The following is a 22,810-nucleotide window of genomic DNA, read 5'->3' on the forward strand; positions in this document are numbered from 1 at the left end:
AAATCATACTGAAAGTAACACCATTCCAGCCTCAACAGAAGGCTCAGCACACTGATCCTAATGACAAGTGACAAGAGGAAAGGTCATATGGTGTCATTGGGTTACCAGGCAGAAATAATAATTATCACGGCAGTAATCTACCATAACATACGAGCATAATGATTATTGATAGACTAGTCAATAACTAGAGATAGGTAAAAGCATGTACTGTTGTCAACATGAAGCTTTTATTAACTGGTCAGGCAAGGTTTTTAAAACATTTTAACCTTCTCAACTGTCATACAAGAAGTTAACCACTGTGTAATGCAACTAAAATTAAGTAAAATGACCAAAAACATGCTAGGTTAATTGGCCACTCCAAATTGTCCATAGGTATGAATGTGAGTGTGAATGGTTGTTTGTGTATATGTGCCCTGTGATTGGCTGGCCACCAGTCCAGGGTGTACCCCGCCTCTCGCCCCAAGACAGCTGGGATAGGCTCCAGCACCCCCCGCGACCCTCGTGAGGAAAAAGCGGTAGAAAATGAATGAATGAATGAATGGACCTACCCTTTAATGACACCTAACAGACCCCACAGCTTGTCATTTGCTCTTTTATTCCTGCTGTGTGTTATGGGCCTATTTATGACTGATTAAAGGGATCTGTAGGGTTGGGTGATTATTTTTATATACCGGTATACAGTTATAAATCCTTCCAATGACTTATACAAGTATAAATCATAATTCAAGATGGAAAAAAGTAGAGTTGATGACTTACAGTTGATGAACTAAACATGTTAAAACGGCAACAGAGTTGGCAGAACCTACTCTTACAGAGTAGTCTGTGTCCCTTAAAGGGACAGTTCCCATTTTTGACATGAAGTTGTATGACATCCCCATTAGCAGTGTAGTGCATCAACAGTGACTTACCCCCCACTTTGTCCAGTGAGCATAACTCTGGTTGGATTTCGGTGAGGACGAAAGTATTAACTTAATTATTAACTTAATTATTAATTAATTATTAACTCCACTCACAGGACCAAGTGCAGGATAAGTCACTGTTGATGCACTACACTACACTGCTGATGGATATCATCCAACGTCATATCAGAAAATCTGAACCATCCTTTTAAGATGCTAATTCCGGTTCGTTAGTTATCATCGCACTGTGACTGGTACTCATGACATCATGAAGAACGACAAAGGAAGAAAAGAAAATTATATTTAGTGTCACATGGTCATCAAATATGCTTGCTTGCTCGCCTTATAACGTGCGACAAAAGCATAAGGAACACAACTTAGATATGAAAACAATCCCTCTCTGATGCCTATCACTGCTGGCTGAGCTGGTTACTCTCACATGACTGCCTTGTGTGCCCGTGTGTGGTTTTGCAGTGTAGCCAATGGCAACCATTGCCTTTGGAGATGAAGCGGTGCTAGCGCTCACCTTCCTTCATTACAATTGGTTCACTTTGACAGAAGCCACTCCCCTTTTGTATCTGATAGGCTGCTCTTCCAATGAGACTGTCAAGAGTGACTCTCCTGTCACCTTGTCTTTTTTCAGCCTTTCACTTCTTTGTGCTTACTGGCAGGAATGAAGTCCACCAACAGGCGCTTTGTGTTTGTAAACTTTTGACATTTTTAAATATTTTATGAGTATGCTCTACACGTGGGAAAGTGTGTGAGCACAGTTTGTGTGTGTGTGTCTGTTTTGTTTTTCTCCCACAATGAGTATGAGCAGGAAATTCTCTTTGGACAGCTCTGTGTGAGTATGTTTGTTTGAATTATTTGTTTAGGAAAGTTTGACTCTTTCTGCTATGTGTTTTCATACCGTAGCTGAGCATGATGTGTGCACAGCATATTGTGAAATTAAACTCCAAGTGAAACAATGAAAGAAGGCTTGGCTGTCACATTGTAGATGTCGGACATAAGAATCAAACAGGATGGGGTAGTCATTGTTATTTACTGTATAACGACATTGACACTTTCATTCAAAGCGCACCGATTTTTACAGTGTGTACAACAAATAGATATTCAAATGATGGTTGTGGGTGATGATTAAAAGATTTTACCAGATTAATCACAGATTCTTACCAAATTAATAATAATTAATCGCAATTGTCAACTATATCTGAAATATGCCTATTCTTACTGTATTTAATGAATAAAAAGATAAATGATGATATGTATTAGGAACTCAAATGAACTGACTATGCCAATCAAGCTAAAAGCTAGTACACAAGTCTAGTCACTATAATATACTGTAGTAGTAGTAGTAGTCGTAGTAGTAGTAGTAGTAGTACTATACTGAATAGTAGTAGAACATTTGAATCCCACTTTAAACTGTATTATGAGCAATGGGGGATTGTACTCACAGACATCACATCGGGTAAATGTCTTTTTTTAAAGAAAATATTCAGTTTTGATATTAGTATTTCAAAAGGTTGTATGTTGAAAATGTTTAGATATAAAGGCTTACTGTCAATTACAAAAAATCCTCTGTATGAGCCAAAGTTCGTGATGGGAGTATATTCACTCCCCTAATGTGCATACTAGTCTGAGAAATGGTCAGATCCCTGTCTCCACCATTCCCAACTAGCTGAACTCTTTCTCATCTCTCACCCAACACAGCCATCATCATCATCATTTACAGTGGGGTCTTGAACACCACTCTACCTTCACCTTGAGAAGTGTATTTACCTACCGGGCGCATTCCGCCGTTTCCGTTTTTTTTTTTTTACATCCCTGCTAGGTCCCCCTCACCACCTACACCACCATAGCGGTGGTTTGAGCACTCGTGCTACACACATCGTACGTTGTCTTTTAGGAATCCTGTAGGAGAAGATGTGCAAACTACGTCCCAGGGGCCACATGCAGCCCACCAAGCGTTTCAATTCGGCCCGCCAGTTGCTTTCTAAGTATTTCAACTTTTAACATACAAACTGGCAACATTACTTGCAAGTCGGATGACATATTTAGTAAAAAAAAACAACAACAAAACTAAATTACATAGTTTGATGTGGTCTGATGTTTAAAAGTGCTCCTGAAAAAAGGGACATGAGAACATACAGCTGATAGTACACAACATTTACAGATAAAATTACACAAATAATTCAAGGAAAATTATAAGCATAAAATAGTGTGTGTGTGTGTGTGTTAAATATACTATGTTCTGGCGACCTGTGACAATTTTGTTAACTCCATGAGTCAAAATATTTACCCACCCCTGCTCTAGGATGTCTCCTCCTGCCATCTAGAGTTTTGTGGACTGTCATTGTGGGCAGCCATGCTGCAGCTAAAGAAGCCGTGCGCTTCAGTGTAGCGGCACGTGAATCTCATTAAACTGCTTAAGAGTTAGGAAGTGAGAGACAAGAATATACAATTTATTTTTTTTTATGTTTCTCGGGTCTCCTAGCTGTGAGGTCTGTGCGCTAACCACTAGACCGCCGTGCAGCCCCAGAATGAAGTTATTTTTAGTTTTTGTTTTATAATTCAACTTTGAAGGAGGTCTGCACGAAACTATGTGACATTCTTTGTATACTGAAAGTGATTATGAAAGTATTGCTAAAACAAAATATCTAATGTGGCCTAAAGCTTTATCACAGTATAGATGGAGCATTAAATCTATCCGTGAAATTGTCTTCTCTGTGGACAGCTGTCAGGATACAGGATACTTTGGCACCCGCAGAGGTTCCAACAAGTTAAGTAAGAAATACCGAACAGAGTGTGATGATGGACGGGACTTCCAGGAACTACACCCAAACTTCAATGGCAACCCAACTGCCAGGTATGGACTCCATCTTCATTCCCATCTAAGCTGTCATGGTTTGAACTTGTCATCTGACATTGAATGTCCTGTCCTTATCAGGGAGAGGACCATCATGGAGGAGAGTGCTGATCGGCCAGACGGTGCCATCAGTAGCAATGTACTTCATGTTTTCTTTTCTGGCATCATTTTTTTTAGCCGTGTTAAAAATTTGAGACAAAAAAACAAAAAGAGACGAGTAATCTGACATCATACATAAGAACATATATTAGCCGAACTCTTCCACTTAGCTGTCAGTTACTATGGTGTTATGGTACAGCTGCTGCCTTTTAAGGCACAGGGTGTCTCACAAAGGTATACATGTATATTCTCAAGGGACAATACTATACATACAACTGAAACATGGATAGTACATTTATAGTGCTATACAAGCTGTACACTGAGTATAATATATGAGCATTTCCTTGCTATAGTATTGTCCATTTCGAAGATATAGTATTACAAATATATTTGGAAATGTGAGGACTTTACTCACTTGTAGCTACCTAAACTGGTATTATTAGCACATCCCAGACAATGGCCATCAAAAATGAGAATAATCTTTATTGTATCGGTGTGCATGTGTGCCTACAATATATAACCTGTGTATGATTTGTTCCATTTCAGAGTTTCCAAAAACACAACAAAAACTTCCACAAACTGTTCCCAGAGGTCCCTGAAGAAGACAACCTGACACACAGTGAGTGTAGAATCTATTTGGTTCCTCTGCTCTTATTTGGATGTAGGTGTTACGGCTGCCTGTTCTTTCTTCACAGCTTTCGTTTGCACCCTGCAGAAGGAAGTGTTGTATTACGGAAAACTGTATGTTTGTGAAAACTATGTGTGTTTCTACTCGTCCGTGCTGCTTAAAGACACTAAGGTAAGACCTCGATAAATCAAGGTTGAAAGAAAAACTTTGAGCTCAGCTCTCGGTCTTGCAGGTGGTGATTCCTCTATCCAGTGTACAGGAGGTGAAGAAACATAGCCAAGCTTTGTCTATGTTATCGATACAAACTGCTGATGGAGAGAAGGTCAGGCCACATTCTTTTGGTGCATTTCATCAGTTAAACCAAAAATAGGCTGACTCATCCCAGTACACGAGTGAAGCCATTGATACATTAATCTAAGATATTCTATGCTTCCACCTTTGTTGAAACAGTTTTTGGAATGACCCCTTTCTGTTCTATAAAGATCCATAGATGACTTTCCTTATTGCTACTCTTACCAGTTATTTCCTCCCTTCCTGTATCCTGCTTCAGTATTTCTTTGTGTCTTTGTGGAACCGAGAGATGTGTTACAACCTCCTCCAGAGGCTCTGCTCACATGATCAGGTGGGTGTGCCCCATCGCGTATGTGCATACCCAGTGGCGGTTCTAGCCCCAAATTCAAACAATGCATTTTGGCCAATGGTGGTGATTTTTGCCAATCAATATGCGTCCCTGAGTAGCACTTAAACGCGCATGTCAATACTGTACCCAAGGGGTGGCCAAACTTTGATATTTTGTAAACCAACACATACAGATATTCTAGGAAGTCGTATATATTTCAAGAAAAAAGTCAGCTTTGTGAAAGAGTATTATTATGTAATATTACATGTTCATTCTTCTCAATATTTGTACTTATCGCTTAAAATTTTGTTTTTTTTTTCATTTCTTTCAACTTTTTCAGCTTTCTTGTTGCTAATCTTGTAATTATGGCTTTATTCTCGTAATATTTTTGACTTTATACTTATAACATTAGAACTTTGCATAACCTTGTTTTTTTTAAATGACAACTTTGTTTCATTTCACAACTTTTACAAAAATAATATTTCTACTTTATGCTACTAAAATGACATTTTTTTCTTGTAATATTGTGTTTACAACTTTTTCCTGTTAATATTTCCCCCTTGATATCTTGACATTATTATGGTGATTTTTCCATTTTTGCTAGGTTTATTTTGGTTTACTTGTTAAATTATACTTTTAGAATGTGCCCTGGGCCAGTAAAAAAAAATTAATGCAGGCCACAAATGTCCCCTTGGGATGCAGTTTGAACACCACTGGTCTAACCAATCAAATGGGTCCCTTCATCAAGCCCTTGCGTCCTCACTTCCTTGTTTACACTGGCAGAGAGGTGGACTGACTTGTCAGACTGCCAGTATAAGGCTCCCATCTGATACACAAGACCTGATAAACAATGACTGTTCTCTTTTCCCGTATCCTTACAGCGCCCCCTAGAGAATGACCAATTGAACCGCCCGTGTAGCTAGAACTGCTACTGTGCACACCAGTGGTAACATGGTAACAACAAGACATGTATGCTATTTTTTGAATGCTGCTGTTTTTACAACGCAGGAAGTCAGTGACCTCAGCACCCCTCAGGAGTCCTCTGCTGAGAATGACACTGATTACAAGGAGGTGGGTTCAATGCTGCAACAAACACACTGTTACTTTACCATGCCTTGATGACTGAATGCATTATTCTGCGATGGAACACAATCCATTCCAAGACGCGGGTTGAGACTGGTCAAATGTCCAAACAATTGGTCCCATAGGGATCAATAAACTGAGAATAATTTGTTGTACAAGATACACAGGCCATGTTTTAAGCAACTTTTTAACATTCTTGTCTAAAAACAAGTTAGCCACTGTTCTTATCAAAACGTTCAAAAGAAAACTGTTTGATTTGCTTTGCACATGCGCCTCACGCATCTAATTTTATACAATTTTTAACTGTCACACAAGTGTTGAAAAGAAAAGTGACCACTGTAAAATGCAATAATGATACTAGTAATAATAAATAATTTAAACCGTCTACTTATCCACATGTATAAACCGCAGGTGCCCAGTCAGCCCATTGAGAAGAGTGACGACGATGGTCAGAATGGCAGTTATGTGGATGGCATCTTTCCCCCATCGGCCAGTAGAGGTAGAGAGCAGCGAGCAGCTGTCTGTTTGTTTGTTGTATGCAACTTCCTGTCTATAGCTTTAAGGGTTAGGGTTTACAGTACATTATCTCACAACCTTACACCTCAGCAACTTGTTTGATGGAAGTATCTTCTCAGAAATTACAGTATGATATACTTTAGAGTAGACAGTGTCCAGCTTCACTGCAAATGTGTCACCGCATAGCCAATATTGTCTAAATAGCTGGTAACAAGCAAGTACCAAGATCATCATGTTTTGCCTACAGTCAAGCATGGTGGTTGTAGCGTCTTGGTGAAGGGCTGCATGAGTGGTGCTGGCACCGGGGATCTGCGGTTCATTGAGAGAAACATGAATTCCAACATGCACTGTAACATTGTGAAGCACAGCATGAACCATCTCCCTTTGGAAAAGCAGCGTTTTAAGGAGCAAAAGTAAAAGTATAATTTTACAATAGATCTATAAAAACAGAAAAAAAAAATTAAATCATGAATACATTTTAGTGGCTTAAAGTTGTTTTTAAGTTGTAATGGTAATGGTTTTATTTCATTTGAACATGCATCAGATTACAATTGAGTGCATCCCATAATCAGTTCAAAGCTTATTAAATCCTACCCCTCCATCTGGTACTTTTACAATCAGTAACTGTTACATTTGTTCACTTCCTGCTTTCCTAATATAGTTAAAGTTTTTTTTTTATTTTGGTCACATACCGAAGTACGAGGTGATATGACCATCCAATGACATAATGGGTACCATAGTAAGTGTCAATATAGTGATATATATAGCACATCATGACTGGTTCAAGACTCTTCGTCCTTGTATTTAGCAAACATCAACTGCTTGTATTGTTTCTTGAATTCGCTCATCGTAATAGTTGTAAAAGTTGTAATATTATAGTATGTAAAACAAACAAAATGAGGAATACATTTGTAAGTTGGGGAAAATTAGGTTGGGCTAAAAAGTTGTAATGTTACAAGACAAAAGTCAAAATATTATAGGAGTAAAGTCATAATTACAATTCTTGTAAAAAAAAAAAGTTGAAACAGCTATAATTTTAACAGAACTCAAAATATTATATTAATATAATATAATAAATAATATAAAATAATATAACAAATATGAACAAATGTAACAGTTACTGATTGTAAAAGTACCAGATGGAGGGGTAGGATTTAATAAGCTTTGCATCTTCCTACTCCTTTTGGACATGTGGAACTGTGAAATGATTATGGGATGCATCCAATTATAATCTGATGCATGTTCAAATGAAATAAAACCATTACCAATATTAAATACAAAATGTAATTAAATGTGTTATATTAGTTCTAATATTATGGGAATAAAGTTCAAATATTATGGAAATAAAGTCATAATATTACAAAAAGAATATTTACCAAGATTATTATCTTATTTTATTATCTTTTATAATATAAAAAACAATAACAAACAAGCATACTAATAATAGTAATACAGTAAACCTCGGATATATCGGACTCGGATATATCGTAAATTCGCTCACAACGGACAGATAAAAAAGAACCGATTTTTCTGTAATGCATTTCCAATAAAAATTCATTGCATATATCGGATTTTTTATAACGGATTTCGCCTATTTCGGACAAAATCTCCAGTCCCGTTCCAATGCATTTCCATTAAATTTCCCTCGCATATATCAGATGGCCGCATCGTTATGCTAATCTTGTTGATGTCCCTGGCTATTGTCTTTCTCATGGCTCCAGATTTAGGACAAATATAAAAGTGAATGACGTCAATAATACTACCACAGCAGTGAATGAGATCTTAACCTCACGATTGGAAATAACGTAGGCCTGACGGGCGTAACAGGGCCTAGCTTAATTAACAATTTGTTATGCTCAGAGTCCAATAAAGTTAAATTCTCATTACCTTACGTCTCTTTTCATTGCCCAGTCCAGGTACATTGGAAACATAGTCAAGGAAGTGCCTTTTTATAACGGATAAAATCCGACAAACGGACATTTTCCGGTATACGCATATAACGGATTTCGCTTATATCGGACAAAACCAGTGGGAACAATTGAATCCGATATATCCGAGGTTTACTGTACTAATAAATACTAATACATTTCATTAATCCGTATGTGGCCCTCGGTGGAAAAAATTAGGACACACCTGGCTGAGTTGAAGAAGAAGTTGTGGATTTGCTCATACAATTATTAAATTTTTTTCTTTTCTGTTTTCAACAATACCCATCTTTGCACTTGTTGTTTAGCAGATGATCCTTCGAGCAGCTCCACAAGAGAAGAGGTGGAGGACGGTGTGTGTAAGGCTTCTACAATCCAAGTTCTCCTCAATGGGTCGGAGAAGGAATTCTAATTCTAATTTGCCTCCATCAGCATCATTGTGGCTTTGGAGGGCCATGGAGGACATCATGTCGTTTTTCTTCGTCCGACAAAGCGTGAATTTCAGCGTGGTCTTCTTCATCTACGTGATGTTGTAAGTACATTGTGGTTTGTAATGTGAGCTGATGTAGAGGCAGGGCACCTGAGAATAAAACTAAAACATCGCCCTTGATGCCACGCTAGTGTGGTTTACTTACTTCATTCATTGCCAAGTCAAAAAATTCCATTGGGCATTTCCTGCTATTATTTCCTGCTTCACTTTAATACATTCTCATAGCAGTTTTATTCTCCCTATGCATTTTCCATGTGTTTGCAGGGTGGTGCTGCTGCTGTCGGTTTCTGCTTACATTGCCGTCAGAATGATTGCGCTGGAGGAGCAGCTGAACACGTTAGGAGCTCTCACACAGCTGTCCTTGCACCACAGAGAGTGAGCTCACACACCAGCACGCCACACTAACACGTTTATGGCCCAAACTGGTTTTAAAACCATTACCGTCGAGATGATGGGATTAAACAAGAAGAGCGTGGCTGACTACCTGTTAGCCACTGAAGCTGAGAAAAAGATAAGTGATTACATTCCACCCCAGTCACACCCTTTTTTGTCTTTGGAAATGTCAGTCACCGGTCAATGGAGCCACTCTTCCAATATGCTCTGTATTTATTAGAATAATAGCAGGAATAACAACATGTGACACTTGCTGAAGCTCTTCTCAGCCTGTAGGCTGTAGTTTGCCCTACAGATGATCAATCATTCATAATCATAATAATAACCTGCAAGGAACGTATTTAGTAACTTAAGTGGATGGGAAAACTAAAATTAAAAAACAATACTAATTATGTTCTCTAAATAGGCTGCACGGCGTCCGAGTGGTGTGCAGGCCACACAGCTAGGAGACCTGAGTTCGATTCCACCTTTTGCCATCTCTATGTGGAGTTAGCATGTTCTCCCCGGGTTTTCTCCGGGTACTCCGGTTTCCTCCCATTCCCATTCCAAAAACATGCTAGGTTAATTGGCGACTCCAAATTGTCCATAGGTATGAATGTGAGTGTGAATGGTTATTTGTCTATATGTGCCCTGTGATTGGCTGGCGACCAGTCCAGGGTGGACCCCACCTCTTGCCCGAAGACAGCTGGGATAGGCTCCAGCATCCCCCGCAACCCTTGTGAGGATAAGCGGTAGAATATGAATGAATGAATGTTCACTAAATACATTTTAAAAATTAGGGTTGCTGGCCAAAATGTTAAAAAATGATAATGCATTATAAAAATACCAGTAATTAAAATTTTTAAATTAACTTAATTATAACTTAACTTATTTACCTTTTTCAACAACCAGCAGAGCATGTTCTCCCCGTGCATGCGTGGGTTTTCTCCGGGTACTCCGGTTTCCTCCCACATTCCAAAAACATGCTAGGTTAATTGGCCACTCCAAATTGTCCATAGGTATGAATGTGAGTGTGAATGGTTATTTGTCTATATGTGCCCTGTGATTGGCTGGCGACCAGTCCAGGGTGTACCCCGCCTCTCGCCCGAAGACAGCTGGGATAGGCTCCAGCACCCCCCGCGACCCTCGTGAGGAAAAAGCGGTAGAAAATGAATGAATGAACAACCAGCAGAACATTATATTCTGGATTATAGTATCTGGAATTATTTCATCATCTGGATCGGTCTTTGATATTTTGTACAACCTGTCTGAGCATTTTTTTATGGCGTTATATGCACAAATGCCAAAAATGCTCCTGTCTTGCAATGGATTTCAAAGATCAATTCTCAAAATTCATCCTGAACTTTTGAAATTATTTTGAACACAGACAAAAAAAACAGTTAAACGCCAACAAAAACACAACCTCCTTGGCAGAAAAATATGTTTACCTCTTCATAAAAATACGAAGAAGTGAAGCAAATATTCTTTGAACATAAAGTACTCAACATAAGCTAGAAGCTAACAACTTAGACACACATCTGGTGGGAGTTTTGACGACAAGCCATACGTATTACAACGATAACAAGATTGTTGAATGACACACAAAAAAACTTAATAGCCACTTGTAGCTCGCCCGTGTGACAAAAACAAACTAGCTAGCTGCCGGCAGTGAGACAACGAGAGTCAAGCAAAATGTGTAAACAAAGATGCCAGAAAGTGGAATGAGATTGAAACGTGAGTGATCACACAGTGGAATAGATAAGCTTAGCATGTGACGAGCTAACTGCCATCAACTGAAGACACATTTTACAGACTAGTTTTCATTCTCACGATAACAAGGAACCAAGTGAACGTCAACACGAGACATGTTGCATACTTTTATCTGGTCACACGTGCGTAAGTGCCAACAGGGAAGACAGGTGATTCTGGTGCATTCTTATCACAATAAAGCACAGTGAAACATTGCTTTCACATTTTTTTTTTTTAAGGTGTGGTGTTTTTTATTTTGTCATGGCTCTGCACCACAACCGTCACATGTAGCGGAAACCCTGCTAACTATGTCTTTTTTGTTTTTTTTAGCTATCAAGAAACCTAGCCAAGAGCAACAATCACCACTACAACTTCTTCCAATAAGTGTCATCATGGATTAAAGAAGATGTATGGCACACTGTATAGATAACATTTCTATGTCAAGGAAAACAAACAAGGTGTGTAGTTCTGGAATTGAAATTGTGTTGTGTTTGTGCTATTTTTTACAGAACTGCCTGTCAGCAATAAGATGCTTCCTAAAGTCACTTACACTGTAAATTATGATGTCGGCCAAAAAACATGAGAACAATCAGGCACATGGCAGCACTTTCAACTGTTGAGATCAATTCCTAAAGCTTTTTGAATACAGTGGAACCTCTGTTTTCATACGCCCTGGTTTGGGATGAAAATGATGCTAAAAATATGTCTTGGTTTTCCAGAAATTTGATGAAAAAGATGAGGAACACTATTTGTACAACAAAGTAAGAAGGTAGCGTCTGTTACAATAGGATTGTAATGTAAATGTACCTTAGTTAAGAAATGGATTATAAGGGAGAAACATTCCAGATAGTGAACCAGGCCAATGTGTGTCTCATCATTTTACTTGCTGCTGAAGTTTACAATAAAGTGACAAACCCCCTCCAGCCTCCACTCACTCTATTCACCAATAACAGCCCTCTAAGGCCAAATTGATGTTAAATGTTCATTTATCCATTTCATTTCGCTTATTTGTAAGTACAGGTTTTACTGTACTTACAGAAATCGCCCAGCAGAGGGCAGTGTTTCCATTAGAACGGTATGTGAGCTAATCACAGGTGCAGTCGTACCCCGTTTAGAGTGGTTAATTGGTTCCAGACCCAAACTATCAATGAATTTCCGCGAAAAACGATTCAATGTTGAATATTTTCGTAGTTAGTGCATAGAAAACCCGTCATTCTTTAAATAAAACCATTACAATCATATTGTTTGTTGACAACACATTGCTCAACTCTTATATGCTGCATGGACTCTAAACGTATGCGAGCTAGCAAGCTAACCAGTTAGCCTCAAATGTATTTCTTCTCAATTTAAATAGATATTTTGGATTTTTTTTTTTACATTAAGTTGTGTGACTTACCCCCGTACTTCGTCCCGTGAGCGGAGTTGTGGTCGCATTTCGGTGAAGAGGAACGTAAATTCGGATCTCTTAACGGTTTTGGCTTCTCAACATTGTATGCGTTCAAAAGAGTAATACATTCAACATAAAACTGTTAAAACAAACAAAAAAGGCAGACCTCCCAATTACTCTGTGTTAATTTCTCTTAATTTGTATCACTATGCACCATTGTGGTGTGTGTGTTCCACCGTTTTTACATGCATGGAACTTCAAACCTCAACCTAAACCCTGTTACTTCAAGTCCAATGTGTACAATCTCACTTGAAATGCAGAGCACATAATATACGGAAACTGACAACTCAGTATCACGATGTAAAAACTTCAAGTCCTTATAGGCTTTTTTTTTGGGGGGGGGGGGGGGGGGGTAAAAGAATTGGGATTCAAATCAATTTGACCATTTTGCTTTTTGTACATAAGTGATCTTTTATTACTTTTGTTATCCATAAAAAGGTCAAGATTCAGTCCCATGTATTAATTCCATTACATCATAGTCTCAGTTCAAAAAGCAACATAAAATTACAAATCATAATACAAAGAATAAAATAGGTAAGTACAGTTACCATATAAACAGTCCACTAGTATTGTTCAAGTAGCCCCGCCCACCCGCCTACCCACTCGACCCCTAGCACAAAACTCATATACATCAGTTAGTATCAGCAATAAAAAAATTCAAATAAATGTCCTTGTTTTTTTCTTTTTAAAGCGCTTCAAAGATCCAATGCCACTGGCTGAGCTTTGCCCTCATATAGAATACATAGTAGAGAGAGCATCCCACCCAATCACTTGCTCTGCAAAACACAATAGACATGCATACAGTTTTCACTGTTCGACACCCCTCCCCCCCCTCAATAAAAGTCCAGGGAAACACTAAACATCAACCATAGTGGCGCATCAATAAAAGGGTTACGTTGACACCCCAAACCCATGCGAGGTGGGTGCATCCCTGAAAACATGTCCAGGAAAAAAAATGAGGCCTCGGACTTCTCATGTTGAGGAAAAGGGTTGATAAATGTTTTAACAAATGTGGCGGATCCCTGGTTTGAAGGTGGTAACAGACCTCCATGAGTTCAACATCACAGACACAAAGCACGATGAGATTCCCTGTTTTGAAAGAATGAGTCATCAGAACAGCACTGAGCGCTCGTCCATGGGCTCAGGTGATGTCTGCCGCCAAAACAACCTCAGGTGCACAAACTGGTCCGACGGGTCCTTTCTGACAACAGGAAGCCAGTCACCTTCACGCCCATCTGGCCTACTGAAGACGCACGACAATAATAACACACAAACTTTACATTTTATACCCTTGTTACACTTTGGATTCTTTGTACAATAGTGCGGAACTTAAGACCTGCTTTTTGTCATGCTTGATCTAATACATACATAAATGTCTAGGTTTACTGTATCATACAGTACATGTATGTGTGTATGTGCAAAGGTGTGTGTGTGTGGTGGAACCTGCACCACACCAAAGTGAGAAGGTCATGGCTTGGGTCAGGCAGTGTGCTGCCAGCCACCAGAGGGCTAGTATTAGATGCCACACTAAAAAGACCAAAACAATATATTATGTAGAACACCAAGAGAACAAAGTAGTAATGTCAGGATTATCAGGTTTTAATTTTAATTGCTAGATTTGCCAATTGTGAGACACCGGCAGTCTTCAAGGAGTTTTGTGATGTTTCAAGGTCAAATCAATTGACTGTGCCACACTTTGAAAACCCGTTGTTCTTATAGAGGACTACTTTCTCTCTGAATTTGATTTTTTTTTCTCTATTCAGTGTGGCCCCAATATTTCTTTGTCTACACAGGGAGACAAAGAAGTTAGCAGGCTAGCGGGCATCTATTACAAAAAAAAACAAAAAACAAGCACACACACATAAAAGTCCATCTGTTCATCCCAGACAAGTGCTTCACACAGGAAACCATCTACGGACCCGGCCCAGCAACACAACTGTTCTGATTCATTCCATCAGGACAAAATGTGAACAGAACTGTGATGAGAGTTAATGTAGGAAAACAAAGTTTTACTTTGTACTGTGCTAAATGTTACAGGCTTCACCTTCACAGGCCCAATCAGGGCCAAGCTCTACTACGTATGCACACTTCAACGCCGACATGTCCCGTTTTACCAAACTACTGTTTACGTGTTGAAAACAACCTCACATACCTTCCTCAACAAACCTGCTCATGGGCTGAAAGCAACACAGCAACCCAAACCCTGCAAGGAGCAGCTGCAAGTCTGAACAGTAAAAAGGCAAACGCTACGGCACTCCCAATAAACAGGAAGATCAGCTCATCTCGTCAGGGGGTGGAGTGGCGCTCCAGACTGAGGATGCTACCACGGCCCTCCCCGCCCGGAACTACATGTATCAGGGGTGAGCGTTACTAGCTGACAATCGGTCAGTTGCATGTCCACTGACGGGTAAACCAAGTGGTCTGACCAGTGGTTGTCCACTATAAAGAACTGGTCAAACTGTGGAGGTATTCTTCATACACACACAAATAAGACAAATAAAACATCAATATTCAGAAATCACGAGAAGCTTTCCCTCACCGTTATCCATGTCAACAGGGTGTCCTTCATTTTTTCCGAAAGCTGCCTCACTCACTCACACACAGGTCCATGATATTAAGACTTTTACATCCAGGACCACACCCATTCATTCATTCATTCATGCATTCACAAATGACATCTGTGTGTCTTTTTGGACAAAACATAGTTGTTACTTATACATATGAGAATGTATTTCAACGTATTCACTTTTAGGTGCAAAGTTAACTGAACTTCCCCCACATTAAAAACGCACTATACTACAGATAAATACACCTAATGACTTTGAAAAACACACTCAAATTTTAAAGAGACAGTTCTTTTAATGCAGTCATTTTTAAAAAGTAACATTAAATGTGTTGTTTAAAAGACACACAGATGTGCCAAAAATGACACATCCCTCTGAGTTATCTGTCTCAGCCAAATCACACCGGCTTCTCTCTTTTTCTCGCACACACACGCACACACACACGCACACACACACGCAGAGAGGTTGTTGTTCGATTCTCAGGCGTGCTGTGCAGCCAGGTCCTGGTTGATGAAGCGCCGTAGCCTCTCAAGGTACTGACTGTAAAGCTCAATGTCGTTGTGACCGGCGCCCTCCACCCAGAGGGGCTCCACTGCCTTTGGACAGCGCTCAAAAAGGGCAAGACCGTGGGAGAAGTCGATGACCTCGTCCTCTGTACCGTGGATGATGAGCACGGGAGACGGGATCTTTGACACCTTCTCGATGCTGGAGGGAGTGTGGGGAGGGGGAGCGGGGGCACAATTAAGTTTGACTTTTGAGGATTCTTGCCATGAGTCTAAGTCAAGTTTTATGAGGTAAAGCAATATGCTACTTAATGTTTTTTAGCATTTTTAAAAAGCAAGTAGTTTACTTGAAAATGATGTATGATTTACATGACAACGGACCCTTTGTAAATATTTACTTAGATTGTCTATGTGGAAAAAGTTACTGAACTTTTTTTCAAGCTCATTCATTAAGCATTTTCAAGCATAAACATGGCTAAATGAACAAAAATACAAATATAAGGCATTCAAAGGATGTGATATGAATGTACTACAGTTTTTGCCACTTGTGTGTGCCATTAAGAGACTGAGCCTGGGAAGTGACGTGTGTGTGCTGTCAGCTAGCTAGGGTTAAGTGCGTGTAGCAGCAGGTTAGAAGTGTAAACTAAAGTGTGGCCAACAGCAGCCCCTGTGTTCTCTGTTTGTAAACAAAGCGATGGCAATGCAGCGTGAGGCTTTCCTCAACTACAAACAGTGGCAGCAGGTTCGTAGTCTACACGGGTCGCTAGGGGTGAGTAACGTTACATTGATGAGACGATACCCACCAAGAAGTACGCTCTCAGTGCTAATGTGTGAATCTGTTATTCATGTATGAATGGCTTATTTTCTATCATGTCTACTATATTGGGTAATTTAAGTGTAAAGGTGACAGCAGGGGTGTAATTTCATGTCCAGAGAACGGTAAAATCTGTATTTAGACGTCATAAACAGGTTTTCTATGCTCTTACTATGAAAATATTCAATTTACTAATATCGAATCCTAGTTTGGAGAAATACACTTTTCATACCATTTTAAAAGTTATATAGATGATGCAGAACATCTCTCACCATGTCACATAAGCCATGTAACATGTATCAATGTTTGCATGTTATTGGTAGACAAAAAGGCAGTGTTGTTGTTTAAATGTGTTGTGAGTACATGTCTCTTCCTCACAACAGCACAAAAGAAGCATACTGTGTAGTAATGAGCGCTACTGTTGGCCTTCAAAAACAATAAAAAGGGCATCGGTCTCTGTTTGACTCTATCAGGATGCTACAGTACTCTGGAACACGCACATCCAATAGACCAATGAGTGGTGAACAATATCGTCAGGTCAAGATCATCTTAATTTTACCTTGTAAATGCGGCTTGCATGTGCTGAGCAGCAATGATGGTAATTCCTGTTAAATTTGAGACACTGAGTGAATTGTAGTGAACCGCAAGCACTTGCTAGGAGTAGCAGCTGCAGGACGCAGATATAAAAAGGGAGCACTCTGATTCACAGAGGGGTCGTCATTCCGTGCAAATTGTTATGGCAACTCCACAAAAATTGTGCAAGTGTCCAGAGAGCAACAAAAAATGTAGAAACGTAATTAAGGGTCAAAATGCATGCCTAGTACAAAAAATGAGTACATGTTGGCAGGTCTGCATTAAACACATTCTAGCCGTGTGGAGGACACAATAGACGTTATTTTTCTGATTATGTTATTACTATTGTGTGAGAGATAATTCAAACCTGCAATATCAGCCTGCTGTTCCGACAATCAAGTCTGATGCTTGAGTACCTCACCTAACATTGCTGATGTACTGACATTAGTTTCAGTGTCGAATATGTATTTCAATGCTTCTGAATGCCTAATATTTGTATTTTACTTCATTTAGCCATTCATTTAGCATGTTCTCAGTGTATGTAGGTTTCCTCCTGTTTGCATTGGGGACTTTAAATTGTTCACAGGTGTGAGTGTGAGTGTCTATATGTCCCCAGTCCAGGATGATCTATCAGACAAAAGTCAGCTGGGATAAACTAAGGAGAGCGGAAATGTCTGGTTCCCCAGTTTTCTGGAACGCAACAATAATGAATTCATTGGATTGATAAGGGTATGGTGTGGAAAAGTCCACTAGGCCAGTGCTTCTCAATTATTTTCCGTCATGTCCCCCTTAGGGGGCAGAAATTTTTTCAAGCCAACTATTTCAGTCAGATTGGTGACTGAAATAGTCATTCATTTTTTATTTTTTTAAAAAGGAGAAGGCTTACTTGGGGAAGGCATCAAAGCAGTAGGTCTTCTTGGTGTCGGGGAAGGCCACTCTCATTCCAGAGGTCAGAGGAGAGTGTAGAACCACAGCAGCACACTCGAAGCGTGACGCCAAGTCCACTGTGGGCACCGTGCCGATGCTCTGTCCATACAGGATGATGTTCTCAGGGCTGATGCCATACCTGAGAAATATTTCAAACATCTGATAATATCCGTTTGAAACATTGTTGTGAAATTTTTTTATGATTTAGGTGCATGTGTCCACTGTGCAGATTTTTTTTCTGTGAGACCATCACATACTAGAGCAGTGTTTCTCAATTATTTTCTGTTGATCCCCCACTGAGGGACAGAAATGTGCGCCCCTCCCCCGAAATGAAATGGTATTGAGAAAGAGGTAATATCAATTTATGATATCGATTTAATATCCATTTATGTATCTGTACTGTACAGACTGAACTCAAAACTGAAACCAGCAAACTGCAACAAAATGGAGAGCAGTGAAGCATACAAGAAGGCCTGTCAGAATAATCTAGGTTGATCATTTTGATGCCTCGATAAATTGTCATGAGCATATAGATATGCCTACTTTTTCTCCTCGTCTCGCTGTGCCACACAGGCTCCACGACAAGGTGGTTCACTCTACATGTGTCTGTGTGCTTTGGTTCTATAGAGGAATGAACGGAGAGAGTGAACCCTCATCATGTTGGTTAATTAAGCCTCTTTGTCCCTGTAAGTGTAGAATGGGTACGTATTGAGTGGATACACAGTGCTAGAAGTTGGCGAGAAAAGGCAAATGTGAATGAAGGCACAAAAGCGTTTCTAAGCTGAATGCCACATCTCCAGCGTAGAGGTACAGCAGAGGCGTTTTGTTTGATCAATTAAGTCAATATATAAACCGAAACAGCGCAAAATGGTGCGTGCTCACAGTGCAGCTACATTGCAAAAGAAATGCAACCTTTCAATACGGTTGAAAAGCCAACATTTGGAAGAACGTTAGAAATGTCCGAATTGTCTGGGAGAACGTACATGTCACACACATTTTAAGGGAAAAAATTGTTATCGTAACAGGCCTACATACAAGAATATTCAAGAGTCACATTGCATGCCATGTACAACAAAACCATACATGATGGCAGGTCTGTACTAATATTGAAAGTCCTTAACTATAAAATTGCTTGAACCATATAGCATTTAGTGACAGTTTGACCCTGGAACAGATCAGACGAATGGGACCATTTTCAACAACCTACTTCAAGTTTCCACTGCATTTAGCATGCATTTGGTTGGCAAAAAAGTATAAAGATTGGACAACACATTCAAGGAAAACTGAGCAATCCAAGTGTTAATGCATCATGTTGGTTATTAAATATAAAATCTACATGAATGGAATGGGACAGTCTCACCTAGAGCGCAAGGCATGCCAGGCGGCATCAATGTCAGCATAAAGGTTTTTCTCTGATGGCTTGCCAGTGCTAACCCCATAGCCTGAGTAATCGTAAGAGAATATGTTGCAGTTGATGCGTGTTCCCAAGCCGATGTAAAAGCTGCTCATCTGACCAAGGTCAACTGCGTTGCCATGTGAAAACAACACCGTGAACCTGAGAAGCAAAAGGAGAGAATTTAGAAAGCAGGCAAAAGTACAGGGTGGACAATTAGTGCCACAAAATACAGTCAAACCTTGGTTTTTGAACATCAGAATTTTCAAATAATTGTTTTTTGTGTGCCATAATTTTGACTTGGTTCTCACGCTGTCGTGGTTATCGTACAATATTGCATGTGCCAAATGTTTTTGTACAGTATTTTACCCCTAGGTACGTTGAATCTTGTGTTATAAATAAAGATGCGGACAGACATCCAGACACCCAGCATTGCTTGTTCAGGCAGCCATATCCTGCATTTTTTTCTGAATGTAAAACTACAATTATACTCTAGAACAGGGGTCTCAAACACGCGGCCCACGGGCCAAATGTGGCCCGCAGGACACTAGTTTGAGGCCCCCGCCGTGATATGAAAGTTTAACGTTAGTACGGCCCGCGCAAGTTTGATATGGATGCTGTATGGTATCATGTACCCAGAAAAAATTATTACGTTTGATTAATGTTCATGTTAAAGGTTAAATAACTGTTAATAGTTATGCTCCCTATCAGTGCGGAAGTGGTAAGTTTTTGGCTATTTAAGTTTAAAGGAAATAACTTGAAGGCTACCGTTTAGGTCGCTAGCTCTCTAGTTTGCGAGTTAGCATGTGTCTCAAGACCCTGCAGTTGCGCAATATGTTAAAAAAAAAAGTATATATATAAAAAAAGTATAAAGTATAAATGTGACTATAGTCGTGTTTTGTCATGTCTACAGGGCTCTAATAATGCTTTGTTAATTTTAATCTGTGGAATGTGGAACAGTGGAACGTTTTATCAGAGCTTTTATTGTACAAAATCGGAACCAAAGCACTGAAAAAGTTTGTTTATTTTTCTGTTTTTAATAAATGCGTTTTTGTTTTTTTTGGAAAACCTGATGCGGCCCAGCCTTGCCCAGACCCCAGCTCCAATGGCCCCCAGGTAAATTGAGTTTGAGAGCCCTGCTCTAGAACATGCATTTTTTGTTAAATGGTCTGTATGCAGCAGAACAAACATTTACAACAATTTTTCCATAACGACCTATGATAAAAAATTGCTTCGGTTTTCGTACACTTCAGTTTTCGTCTGACCTTCTTGAAGGAATTAATAATGACGACCACCAACAAGGTACCACTGTGCGGGATACAGGTTGATAACATTTCATAGGAGAAAATGTGTGTTGTATTGTGTGTTTTGTAGAAACAGTGTACACACCTGGCATTAGGGGCACAGCGTATATACATGCATCCAACCCTGTTCCCTCTGTTAGATCTGGTCAGGAACACATCTGTCACATCCAGCTCTCTCTGAGAATACTGAAACTCTGCTCTTTCCGTGAGATGCAGCTTCCACCTGCTCTCACATCCAGCCCCTGCACCTCCACCTCCTCCACCACTAGTGCCTCCACCTCCACCACCTCCTCTGTCAGCACCACTACCAGCACTCAGCCGAGAACGTAGGCCGGGAGCTCCAAGTGAAGGGAGGGTCGCCCCAGGGTTAGACCCAGATGCAGTTCCAGCTCCAGCATTGGGATCTGGGTCAGGGAGAAGGGCGTATGTGGGCTCTGGAGGGAGGAAAGCTAATTTGGCTGCGATGCGGCTGGGGCAAGGAGGGCAGCAGAATAGGCAGCATAGCTCTCGTATGGACAGACCATTCATCTTCTAGAGAACCAAAAAAACACAGATGGGCTAATTAGAATTACCGAACTGTTTGAATCCGCATTTACATTTATTTCAATAGCGGGGTCGCCTAAAAACCCTCTTGGTTACACAGGTTATCCATAGGTACATTCATAATAACAACCTCATATAACTTAATCAGAAATGCAATGCCAAGTTACCAGTTATTCTTTTATCTTTTTATCATGACCTTACCTGGATTCAAGAGTCCCTGGGTCTTGGAATGGACTGCTGGCACACAATGGTGCCTAGGACTTCCGTACTAGTCACTGAGTCTTGACGAACCTAAACATAAACATGAGCTTTCGCTTTAAAATATCAAGACACGCTCTATTGGTTTAACTAGAGCGATTTTCACCTCTCAAAATACACACAAACAGTGTAAAAACGGGAACCCTGAATCAAAGTTATTTATTTCCAGTAATGTAAATGAAAACGAACTGCTAGCAGAATTGTTGATTGTCCTTACAGATCCATGTATATAATGTAGATTACTTTTAGATATGTGGAGGTTGAATTCGCTGAAGTCGCCCATGTTTATGATATGGCCTCGAAGGGAAAATGTGTTTATCACTGATGACATATGTGACTGATAATGACACATTAGCTCACAGGACGAAAACCGAGACTGATATGCTAATTAAGTATCTACGATGACAACCTCTAACGCTAGCATTTGCTGTCATATAGCTCTCTATCCACAGCGTCCCATCGTACACATAATCATGTTGATTATGTGTATGACGTGTGAAAATGAATACAACTGCATGGGCTATTGCCGGCAATCTGTTCGAATCAAAATCAACTATTGTTAGCAGAGCAACCTGCTAGACTAGACAGTTAGCATTTGGTGCTAGTACGTTAGCATGTGAGCTAGCTACTTACCAATTCACGGTACGTGGTGCGAAAGGCTGAAGTGCTCCTATTTGTACACGCAAGCAGCACAACACTTCGACAATCCCCTTTGTGCCTTGACATGGATGGTTTTACTCAAGTAAACCGACGGATTTTGTGTGGCTAGCCAGATTACATTTATGGCTACGAGATTTTTTTTTCCTCTAGCACTAGAGGATTATATCCGGAAGTGATGTCAGTCCAGTCTGAAAACTTTATTTACAACGTGCTTGTGAACAATTTTGCATAAACACATTATATTATGTTATATTTGTATGTTGTGTTATGTTTTAGATTAAATTATTATAATATTATATAATATAATATTATATATCCACCCTTGGCCATCTCTGTGTGGAGTTTGCATGTTCTCCCCGTGCATGCGTGGCTTTTCTCAGGGTACTCCGGTTTCCTCCCACATTCCAAAAACATGCTCGGTTACACATGCTAGGTAATATGTGCCCTCTGATTGGCACATGTAAAATATTATATATTATAAATTATGAAATATTATATATATTATGAAATAATATATATCATATATTATATATTCTAAAGTATCAAATATATTATATATAATATATATAATATATATT

At 39.6% G+C, this 22,810-nt stretch overlaps 2 protein-coding genes across 7 annotated transcripts; one reads left to right on the forward strand and one right to left on the reverse strand.

The window, feature by feature from the left end:
- The first annotated feature begins 1,548 nt into the window (after window positions 1–1,548).
- On the forward strand, window positions 1,549–12,191 carry LOC131126484 (GRAM domain-containing protein 2B-like). 6 transcript variants are annotated; one of them, XR_009129165.1, is made up of 14 exons: window positions 1,549–1,743; window positions 3,634–3,765; window positions 3,847–3,904; window positions 4,411–4,483; window positions 4,560–4,663; window positions 4,725–4,814; window positions 5,043–5,114; window positions 6,120–6,182; window positions 6,606–6,693; window positions 8,944–8,994; window positions 9,068–9,167; window positions 9,390–9,500; window positions 11,577–11,654; window positions 11,756–12,191. XR_009129165.1 is itself a non-coding variant. In XM_058069086.1 (13 exons), exons 1-13 carry the CDS (start codon window positions 1,706–1,708, stop codon window positions 11,590–11,592), a joined length of 990 nt encoding a protein of 329 aa, XP_057925069.1. In that variant the 5' UTR covers window positions 1,549–1,705; the 3' UTR covers window positions 11,593–12,191. The 6 variants fall into 6 exon arrangements, 5 of the variants coding, with proteins under 5 accessions (XP_057925069.1, XP_057925068.1, XP_057925070.1 ...); XM_058069086.1 differs by having other exon boundaries at window positions 8,944–8,988; window positions 11,577–12,191; XM_058069085.1 differs by having other exon boundaries at window positions 8,947–8,994; window positions 11,577–12,191.
- Window positions 12,192–13,693: 1,502 nt separating this feature from the next.
- Window positions 13,694–22,406, reverse strand: LOC131126350 (alpha/beta hydrolase domain-containing protein 17A-like). Its single transcript, XM_058068792.1, has 6 exons — window positions 22,206–22,406; window positions 21,516–21,605; window positions 20,857–21,302; window positions 19,435–19,629; window positions 18,034–18,213; window positions 13,694–15,962 (listed from the first exon to the last, which is right to left on the reverse strand). The coding sequence occupies exons 3-6, from the start codon at window positions 21,297–21,299 to the stop codon at window positions 15,737–15,739; spliced, it is 1,044 nt and encodes a 347-aa protein (XP_057924775.1). The 5' UTR covers window positions 21,300–21,302; window positions 21,516–21,605; window positions 22,206–22,406; the 3' UTR covers window positions 13,694–15,736.
- Window positions 22,407–22,810: the final 404 nt, after the last annotated feature.

The sequence above is a fragment of the Doryrhamphus excisus genome, chromosome 3 (assembly GCF_030265055.1).
Source record: "Doryrhamphus excisus isolate RoL2022-K1 chromosome 3, RoL_Dexc_1.0, whole genome shotgun sequence".
NCBI lineage: Eukaryota > Metazoa > Chordata > Actinopteri > Syngnathiformes > Syngnathidae > Doryrhamphus > Doryrhamphus excisus.

Excerpts from the sequence above, each read along its gene's own strand:
- LOC131126484 (XM_058069084.1), top strand. The coding sequence starts at position 1,706 with ATGAGTATGAGCAGGAAATTCTCTTTGGACAGCTCTGT. Across the intron at positions 1,744-3,633 it reads TTCTCTTTGGACAGCTCTGT|CTGTCAGGATACAGGATACT; the intron begins GTGAGTATGTTT and ends CTCTGTGGACAG. Across the intron at positions 4,815-5,042 it reads AAACTGCTGATGGAGAGAAG|TATTTCTTTGTGTCTTTGTG; the intron begins GTCAGGCCACAT and ends ATCCTGCTTCAG.
- LOC131126350 (XM_058068792.1), bottom strand. The coding sequence starts at position 21,299 with ATGAATGGTCTGTCCATACGAGAGCTATGCTGCCTATTCTGCTGCCCT. Across the intron at positions 18,214-19,434 it reads TGGCATGCCTTGCGCTCTAG|GTATGGCATCAGCCCTGAGA; the intron begins GTGAGACTGTCC and ends AATATTTCTCAG. Across the intron at positions 15,963-18,033 it reads TGCTTTGATGCCTTCCCCAA|CATCGAGAAGGTGTCAAAGA; the intron begins GTAAGCCTTCTC and ends CACTCCCTCCAG.